General features: G+C 32.6%; 1 protein-coding gene and 1 pseudogene across 1 annotated transcript; one reads left to right on the top strand and one right to left on the bottom strand.

The window, feature by feature from the left end:
• Positions 1–236: 236 nt before the first annotated feature.
• LOC125873457 (uncharacterized) lies at positions 237–1,052 on the bottom strand. Its single transcript, XM_049554396.1, has one exon. The coding sequence runs from the start codon at positions 1,050–1,052 to the stop codon at positions 237–239; it is 816 nt and encodes a 271-aa protein (XP_049410353.1).
• A 6,152-nt stretch (positions 1,053–7,204) lies between these two features.
• Positions 7,205–8,343, top strand: LOC125873458 (uncharacterized; annotated as a pseudogene).
• Positions 8,344–10,736: the final 2,393 nt, after the last annotated feature.

The raw sequence follows: 10,736 nt of genomic DNA on the forward strand, positions 1-10,736 counted from the left end.
CCTCCTAAGTTTGAGAACAATAATAACAAGGGAAATTTACATAAACAATATATGCTATTACTTTATTTATGTAAAAATTCCTAATAACAATGGTAATAAAAATGACATTAATACTACATATACGCAAGATTTGAGAAAATATCAAATCTATATTAATAATATAACTCTTGTATCATATATAATAAAATAAAAATCTACAACCAAACTAAAACGATGCCAATAAAATTAATTCTTTTTTAAGCATTCTTAAAGTGCTTTAACATTGAAAGCAAGTTAGAATATTCATCACCAGGTCCTTTATCATCATCTTTTTTTGCACCAACCAAAGACCTAATTTTCCTCTTCCATTGGTAATTAGTCCTACAATCCATTCCCTTATGCCAATAATCTCTACACATAACACAAAACAATGTCCAACACTTTGGACATGTTCTAATTAAAAATCCCTTATGATCATCAATCAAATAACCTGAACAACCCAAAAATGGACACTCAATAATCTTACACGAATACAAAGCCTTAGCTTCACGAACCGTATCGCGCCATTGATTAATAAATTCAGGTGGGACGGAATTTTCATTGATCAACATGTATTCTTTGCAGTCGGATACTGGGCACTTTACTTGCGTTAGAGTTTCTTTGATATTTTCGCGTGCATAGTTAGTTATGCATTCTTTACAATAGACGTGTCCGCAGTTTGGTCCACACATTGTATCATCGGCGTTTGCTGGTGTTGGTTCGTTGCATATAGTACAGTACACACATGAGGGTCCACCTTTTTCGTAGTTGCAGTTACGAAGGTCGATTCCGTCAGTCTCAACAAAGCTGCAGGAATAGTCAATTCCTTTTTTCTTAACGTCGTTAGGGCTAGGGTTTGACTTTGATTTTGCCAAGTAGAAAAGGGCTTGTTGTAACTGTATATCGCTATCATCATCATCATCATCACTACTGTTGTTGAAGTCGTGTAATTGCATAGGGCTATCGTCATCACTACCATTGTTGACGACGTTAAAGTCATCCCAACGGCGGCGGTTGCGGCGAGGAGAAGCCATCTCTCTCTTTTTTGTTGTTTGTAGAAAAGAGAAAACCTAAAACGTTGAAAGTAAAAAGAAAAAAGCAATTTTTTCGTAAGCTATAGTTTGATGTATTTATAGAGAAAAATTATTATTTTTTCTTTCCTTGTCCTTGTCTATTTTGACTTCCTTGTAATAGAAATAAGGTTTGACTGGTTTATTAGTTAGTTTAGAGATCCTTGTTGATTAAGGTTTGTGGTATCTATTTAGATTTGGATTGGTTTTTGATTAAAATTAAAATTAAATCAAATATAATTCATATTCATAGATTTTGTTGTTGTTGTCAATTTGGTTTGCTATTTTCGAGTTTTAAAGAAATTTAATGGTATTTCTCTTCTTTTTTTTCAATAGAAAAGAATTTTAATTTTTTTTTGACTTATTTAAATATGAGTGGATTTTATTTAATTCTAAACAAAAAAAAAAGGTAACAAATCATGATAGATAACATATTATTTTAAAGAGCGGAATTTGATGCAGATTCATAATTTGTTTGAAGGGTATTTTAAGCCGAAAATTAAGGGTTGAGGATATTTTTATATTTAAAAATTGAAGAACGTTATTTGTGAGTCATTTTTCATATATTAGGGATACTTTTGGCTCTTTTTTATTGCTTAAATTAATTTAAGATCGTTAAATGCATCTCATATCCTTCAAATTCTGAATACTATTATACATATGATGACCAATGGGATAGTGGAGATTAGTAAAACTTTTATTTTATGCCTCAAAAGTTTTGGAGCCCTAAAATTTTTGTAATATTGATTTATTGGTTTTTCTTTTAATAAGTAAAGATTTTATCATTTTTTTTACTTAAAAGAATATAGAAATTTGCTAGACAAAATAGAGTACACAATCTTTATAAAAAGGAAAAAAGTATTATTATTTTTGCAATAGTAAAAGTATTTTAGATGTTGAATTAAATAGCTAAAATCTTCATGTTATTAGATAAAGTTTTTTATGCAACAAAATCTAAGGTAATGTATTACATACACATGACTAAGAGCCTGTTTGAATTGACTTAAAAAAAGTACTTTAGTTTTTAAGTAAAAAAATAAAAAGTCAAAAATAAAAAGTATGGGGAGACCTACTTTTGATTTTTGAGTTATTTTAAGTCATTTTGATATTGTCAAACACTTCATAACTTACTTTAAGTCATTTTTGACTTATTTTAAGTTAGTTTTAATATTTGCCAAACACATAAGTCAAAAATTGACTTAAAAGTAGGTTTGACCAACTTTTAAGTCCAATTCAAACACCTTCTAATTTTTTAACTTGAAATAACTCTAATAACATATGTTATTAAATAACTCTAATAACATGTTATTACTATAAGATTTTTTTGTCGTAAACTTAAAAATATTATAAGAGTAAGTATGGATTATAAAAAAAAGATAAACTACTTTATTAGACCTACATAACTGTCATATATACTAATTTTACCTCTACTTTCAAACAATTAAATGTTTTTGTCTTTTATAAATAATATTAATAAATTTATTATTTCAAAGAATAATAAAATGATATTGATTAAACATAGATACACTCATTCATCTTCGCCGTATATTAAGATATTTAATTAATTTAAATTTTTAGAATTAATTGTCCATGTATTTTGGAAATCCTCAATTACTCCTCTAATTAAGAAAATAAGTTACAACCAATTAATTTAAACAAATAAAATATGTATGTCGATTTTAAAATTTGATAGATACATGTATCTCGCGGATTCAGACTGATGTATTCTAAGTAGGAAATATGGTAGAAAAAGTAATATTTGGAACTATAGAAAATCTTACTAATTAGACCCTAAACTAGTGGTGGGATTTATGTAGTTTACCTTAAAAAAAAATGGGACCTCTTTTTAGAAGTTAGCCTTAACTTATCGATTTTATTGAATCACACGTGATCTAGTGTTTAGAAGGGAGAAAAGGGTCAAATGCCCCCCTCAAGCTTTAGCCATATTTCCAACTACACACTTAACCTTTTCGGGGGTCCTATTACCCTCCTGAACCTTTTTATTTTTATATTATTTCACCCTCAGACGCTGATGTGTCCACATAAACCAGATTTATAAAAAATGTTTGTATACACGCTTTCCACGTATATATTAGTGGACCCCATGACTTTACACGACTCACATATTGACACGTGTCATAAAACTTTACCTTTACCTTTGAACCAAATTAACCCTCATTCTTCTTCCTTATTCTACGATCTTCTCATCTTCTTCCTAAATCTCTAGTTCTTCTTCCTTTTCTCTACGATCTTCCATTATTGACATTGCTCGGAAAGCTTACTTACTATTTCTTCTGAGAAAAGGTTAGATCTTTACTAGCTAAATACTATTTTGATTTAGTGTTTGATTAGGGTTTTATTTTTACTGCGTATTCAAATGATATTTTGATTGGTGTGTTGTAGTGTGGAGGTTTTTAGGGCCTTTTAATGTTTATTAGGGTTAGTTCTAATTGAACGTTATTCTTTACCAACTGAATGTTATGTTGATATTTGATTTTAGTTTTGATGGTAGTGTTGATTTTTAGGGCATTTGTTGCACTAGCATTCAAATGCTTTTTTGATATGTGTGTCGTAGTATGTAGTTTATTAGGGATTTTAATAGTTATTTACTTGTTTTCGTGAATTTATATAGTCTTGTAGTTTATTGGTAAAGTACAACCTCAAAAAGTAGAGTTTCTCATTCCTTACTAGTGTTACCTCTGTTCAGGTAGGAGATGAGTGAATTTACTTTGGTTACTTTAAGATGGTATCATGGTGGAGTATTAGATTTGAGTAATGGACAACTAGTTTACAGTGGTGGGCAAGTTACAGAGTTTTTGGATGTTGATGTGGATAGACTGTCCTATTTTGAATTAAGAGGCTACATTAAAGAATTAGGATACACAACAACTTGCACATTTAGTATTAAACCTCCTAACAGTGGTATTTCGGAAGATATTCATAATGATATGGATATTTTAGACTTAAGTTGTTCTTTGGAAGATGGAGATATTGTGGAGGTATATGTAAAGCACTTGATTGATGATGCAGTTGTGGACCCCACCCTTATTTTATTAGAAAATGTTCCTCATGGGGATATGGAGGAATCTGGTTCAACTTTTAATAAAGTAAATGAACAAAGTGGGGTAGGTCATGAAGACCCTTTTACTACCTTTGATACTAGATCTGCTTCTACCCCAACTCCTCCCACCACAACTTCTGCTCCTAGATCTCCTTCCACTACCACAACTCATTCCACTACAACTGATGCTCCTAGATATCCTTACACTAAAACTTCACCCACTACAACTGCTGCTCCTAGATCTCTTTCCACTACAACTCCTGTCACTGTTGCAAATCCTAGCATTGAAGATGTTGATGATCTAGTTTCAGGCCCTGTTGAATCTGATTTCTTAGAAGAAGAGGGTTCTGATTACTCAACTGAAGATAGTGTTGAGTCTGAATGTGGATTGGTGGGAGATGATAATGAGGACTATGGTAGTGATGTACATGAAGAGGTTAGGGAGTTGAGGGCTGAAAAAAGATCTTTTCAAAGAAGAAAAAGAAAAGAGAGAGTACCAGCTGATACTGAAGAGGTACCAGTAGGTGAAGCTGGAGCAGATTTAGGTTTTGATGAAACTCAAACAGGTAAAATAAGTGTTGAAGGAAGATTAGGAAGTGATGAGCCTTATTTTGCAAGTTCTGATGATGGAGGTTTTGAAATAGATGAAGATGAATTTAGTGATGAGTGTGTTGAATCTGAAAGAGTAAATTTACCAAGAACTGTAAAAAAAAAGAGGAGACCAAATAATCAGAAAATTATACATGATCCTACTGCCAAGAAAGTTGTATGGCAGTTGGGTATGATCTTTGCAGATGTGAATGAATTTAGAAGAGTAGTTAGTAAATATGTTGTCTAGAAAAGAGTTCAAATAGAGAAGTGTGTGAATGAGCCAAAAAGACTTAGATGTAGGTGCAAGGAAGGTTGCCCATGGCTTTTGTTTGCATGTCTTGACAAAACAACAAATGATTTCATGATAAAGACTTACAATCCAAAGCATAGTTGTAACAGCACAATTAGAAATTATTTGTGTAATGCAAAGTTCATATCTACACACTTTAGAAAAAGGATTAATGAGCAGCCAAATATAAGAGTTTTCAAGTTGCAAGAGTTGATAAGGAAAAAATTTAAAATTCATGTTGGCAAGACTACTGTTAGGAAGGCAAGAGCTAAAGTGTTGAAAGATATCATGGGTGATCATATTGTGGAATTTGGCAAAATTCTTGACTATAAAGATGAATTGTTGAGGACCAATCCAGGGAGCACTTGTGTTGTTAAATTTGGTGAACCTGATGCTCTTGGTAGGCCAATATTTCAGAGCTTTTACATATGCTTNCAAGTTCTGATGATGGAAGTTTTGAAATAGATGGAGATGAATTTAGTGATGAATGTGTTGAATCTGAAAGAGTACATTTACCAAGAACTGTAAAAAGAAGGAGGAGACCAAATAATCAGAAAATTATACATGATCCTACTGCCAAGAAAGTTGTATGGCAGTTGGGTATGGTCTTTGCAGATGTGAATGAATTTAGAAGAGCAGTTAGTAAATATGCTGTCCAGAAAAGAGTTCAAATAGAGAAGTGTGTGAATGAGCCAAAAAGAGTTAGATGTAGGTGCAAGGAAGGTTGCCCATGGCTTTTGTTTGCATGTCTTGACAAAACAACAAATGATTTCATGATAAAGACTTACAATCCAAAGCATAGTTGTAACAGCACAACTAGAAATTATTTGTGTAATGCAAAGTTCATATCTACACACTTTAGAAAAAGGATTAATGAGCAGCCAAATATAAGAGTTTTCAAGTTGCAAGAGTTGATAAGGAAAAAATTTAAAATTCATGTTGGCAAGACTACTGTTAGGAGGGCAAGAGCTAAAGTGTTGAAAGATATCATGGGTGATCATATTGTGGAATTTGGCAAAATTCTTGACTATAAAGATGAATTGTTAAGGACCAATCCAGGGAGCACTTGTGTTGTTAAACTTGGTGAACCTGATGCTCTTGGTAGGCCAATATGTCATAGATTTTACATATGCTTTGATCTATAGAAGAAGGCATTCCAAAATTGTAGAAAGTGCATAGGTTTAGATGGTTGTTTTCTTAAAGGAGTTTGTAGAGGACAATTGTTAGTTGCTGTGGCCAAAGATGGTAATAACCATATGCTGCCACTTGCTTGGGCAGTAGTTGAGTATGAAAAGAAAGAGACATGGACATGATTTATCAAACTGTTGAAGGAAGATCTAGGACTAGGAGATGGTAAAGATCTCACCCTGATTACAGATATGCAAAAGGTATGTGTACTGTTTTATTTTGTATTTATCTTTATCAATTTTCATATATTTGTTATTATAACATATCTAGAACTATTACAGGGATTAATAGGAGCAATTTTAAATATTTTACCTCTTGCTGAACATAAAATGTGTGCTAGACACATCTTAGCTAACTGGGCTAAGGACTGGAGAGGTCTCCAAAGAAGACAACAGTTTTGGTCTATTGCAAAGAGTACCTTTGAATCTCAAATGTTGCAAAGATGAAGTTGCTTGGTCCAGAAAATATGATGGATGATCTTATGTACTACAACATAGAGTACTGGTGTAAGGTTTACTTTAATACTATGTTAAATGTGATTCTGTAGACAACAATTTGTCTGAGTGCTTTAATTCATGGATCTTGGCAGCTAGGCACAAGACAATTATTACTATGCTTGATGAGATAAGAGTAAAGATGATGACAAGAATAGCCAAGTTAAGAGAGTTCACAAATACTTGGATGTGTGATTTCTCTCCAATGTCTTTGAAGGTACTACAGGTGAATATTGATAAGTCAATGAATTGTAATATTGAATTTAATGGAGTTGATGGATTTGAAGTGAAAGAAGGGACATTTCAACACAATGTGGATCTTGGTAAGTGGACTTGTAGTTGTAGGGTATGGCAGTTAAAAGGCATACCATGTGCACATGCTGTGGCTGCCATTTACTTTAAGAAATGTGAACCTCTTGACTACATTGACAACTGCTATAGTAAGGCAACTTACTTGAGGACTTATGCCAATGTTCTTCAACCTGTCACAAACATGGAGATGTGGCCTGTATCTACTAACCCTACAGTTGCACCACCAGAAATAAAAAGCATGCCTGGCAGGCCAGGTAAACTTAGAAAGAAGGAAGCTGGTGAGAGTAAAAAATCTGGAAAGCTACCTAGAACTGGACTTGCCATGACATGTAGTAACTGTAATGTTAGAGGCCACAACAAGAGAAAATGTCCACAAAGGGTTGAGTCATCAATAAGGGAAGAACCATCAAATACAGACAAGGAAAATGGCAAAACTTCAGGTTTAGGCAGACCAAAGGTAACATCTTTACTCTCCCTTTAATTTGGTATGTGATAGAGATCTCATATGTAACAACTACAATTATTTTTAATTATATTTATAGAAAGCACAAACAGAAGGTGAGCATTCTACAAAGAGGTCAAGAGGAAGACCACCTGCAGCACCTAGTGCATCTCCAGGACCTGCAAAGAGGTCAAGAGGAAGACCACCTGCAGCACCTAGTGCATCTCCAGGACCTGCAAAAAGGTGAAGAGGAAGACCACTGGCAGCACCTAGTGCATCTGCAACACTTACAACAGGTGCAAGAGGAAGACCATCTATTGCACTTGCAGCACCTAATGCATCTGCAGCACCTGCAAAGAGTGCAAGAGGAAGACCACCTGCGGCAGCTAGTGCACCTCCTACATGTCCATCACCTGCTAATTACCATGTTGGATCTTCTACACCTGCTGATTACCAGTTAACTAATAGTAACAAAGGAAAAGGAAGGGGTAGGGGAAGCACAACCTCATACAAAAGGCAAGTAGTCATTGGAATGGGTATGTTTGAAGATGAAAATGGATTCAAAGCTCTTAATATAAGTGTTTTCTATTGATTCAATTATACTATTTTTTTTTATGTTTAACTACAAACTCAACTCACTCACTAATTATTTCATAATTTGAATAAAGCCTGGGATGTCAAGTTGTAAGATCTTCTCTACTGGTACAACAAAGGTGACAAAATCTGCTGATGTTACTGGTGATATTGGTTACAAACCAAGTACTGCACCCAAGTTGAAATGGAATGGAAAAGCAGCAATCTCAACAAGAAAACTTCAAGAAATGAGAGAGGAACAAAGAAAAAAATCAAAAGGAAGTAGTTCAAACAATTCAATCTAGGAAGTAATGATATTGTAGTACTGTTTTAAGTAGGCATGAAAATATTTCCCATTTTGAATGATGATGTATTAGTATTGAACATCAAATTATGTTTTTGTTTTTGGTTTTTTGTTTTTGATTGTAGTTTGACCTTATGTGAGGCCTGTTTTACAATCGATTATGTCAATTAAAGGCCTTCTATTTTACAAATGGTGTTATGTTTATTCAATTTCTCTCGTATTTGTTGTAATATAGACACTACTATATCAACTACTTTATCCGAAAAGATTCATGATATTGATATACAAAATTTCTCATATTACATATGACAACCAAAAGAGAGTTTCAACTCCTTTCACTACTCACTACTCACATACGTTATGGCAATTCAATTAGTTCAATACTTGAATGAACCCTACTTTGAAATAGGTTCTTGATGAACAAGGCAACAACACAAATCAAAATACACAAAATGACCTTCCAATCAAACGTACACCATTTCAACTTTCTTCGTTTGAACCTCTTCTCTATTGTCAAATTATCAATCAGAACTTGTTGCTCATTGATTTGAATCTGTCTCCTCCAAACTTCATCTTCCAACTCTTTGATTTTGTTCACCAATTTTGGGAGGATAAATTGGGATCTTGGATCGATTTCTTCTTTGTCTCTCCATCGGAAAAAATGACAATTGTTCTCCTGAAAAAATAAAAAAATATATTAATGTTATTAACATTCACATCAATTAAACCCAATATATCTCTTAAACCCAACAAAATCAAACAACCGAAGAAAAGTCACATACACCATAGTAAGGGCAAGACCAAAATCGTCTTCCGGGATTTGACTTCGACCAAGAAGTTTGCATATGCAACAAACTTCCATGTTTGCATCGTACTATGGTTTTGAGCATTGGGTCTGATTCTTCTATGCATAGCTTATTCAATTTTGCATTTGACATTACTAACCCTAATAACACAAAGTGAAAAAAAAATGAGATCAAGCTGTCGAATTGGGAAATTAGAGAAAATTGCAAACCCTAAATTCAATCTTAGTTGGAGAAGATACAACAACTAAATTTAAGCTTTGAAAATGGTGGATGAAGAACAAAGAAGAGAGAGAACTTTTGTTCAAGAACAAAAGAGATGGAGATAAATGAATTGAGAAAAGAATAAAAAATAAATGAGAAAGTTAAATAAAGAGTAAAGTTACTGTTGGGAGGATTATTTGGACTCCACATGGCCATTTTATTACGTTGTTACGCGCCTCACGAAGGTGAGTTCACGTATGTGGACACATCAGCGTCTGAGGGTGAAATAATATAAAAATAAAAAGGTTCAGGAGGGTAATAGGACCCCCGAAAAGGTTAAGTGTGTAGTTGGAAATATGGCTAAAGCTTGAGGGGGCATTTGACCCTTTTCTCTTTAGAAGGTTGAAATTGATAATACGTTCTTAATAAGTTTTTGACCAAATTTGATTTAAAAAAACTTATTTTGGAACTGGTTATCATTAGTGTTAGAAGGTTGAAATTGGACTAATTTATGATTTTGAATATTATTTTGTGTCTGAGATTGATTTTTATTTTATATGTCTAATACAATTATATATATTATTTTTTAGGTGAATCTACTAATATAACATATGAGTTCATGTGAAATATAAAATCATGAATGTCAAGAAAAGAAAATATTTTTACACATATGAGTTCGTGTAAAATACATAATAGTAAACAAGAAAGAAACTATTTTTGCACATGATGAAAGATCCTAAAATTGACAATAGTCCAATTTACGATGTACAAAACTACTAATTTACGAGCCAAAGGCATAAAACTTTCAATATTCAATCTACAATTTAATTTAAAGTGTATTTTTCAATATTATTGTTGTTTTATACATCCTCAAGAATAATATTACTAATTTATCTTGTTAACTCTTATATCCATTAATAGATAAACTTTTTTTAATCTCTTTTTACTTTCTTTTTTTTATATGGCCTACCATGATATATACTATACAATTTTTTTTTATATGGCCTAACATGATATATACTGTACACGATTTTCTACTTATGGACATTTAGATCTACAATCAAACTGAAATTATGCATTCTTCTATCACAAATTATTAGAAATAAAAATTGGTATGCCCAAATCATAAAAAATAAAAATAAAATTTCCTACAAAAGTTCTAAACATTCTTTAATTGCTTTAATTAGTCTTACAATCCATTCCCATATGCCAATAATAATCTCTACACTTAATTACCACAAAAATTTGTCCAAACATTTTGGACAAGTTCTAATTGAAAATCCCCTCTTGTCATCTATCAAATAACCCTCACAATCCATATAAGGACACTCAATAATGTCACACGAAAACAAAGCTTCAGCTTCACGAACCGTATCCATCCATTGAT

Source organism: Solanum stenotomum, chromosome 8 (assembly GCF_019186545.1).
Source record: "Solanum stenotomum isolate F172 chromosome 8, ASM1918654v1, whole genome shotgun sequence".
In the NCBI taxonomy this organism is placed as follows: domain Eukaryota; kingdom Viridiplantae; phylum Streptophyta; class Magnoliopsida; order Solanales; family Solanaceae; genus Solanum; species Solanum stenotomum.

Excerpts from the sequence above, each read along its gene's own strand:
- LOC125873457 (XM_049554396.1), bottom strand. The coding sequence starts at position 1,052 with ATGGCTTCTCCTCGCCGCAACCGCCGCCGTTGGGATGACTTTAACGTC.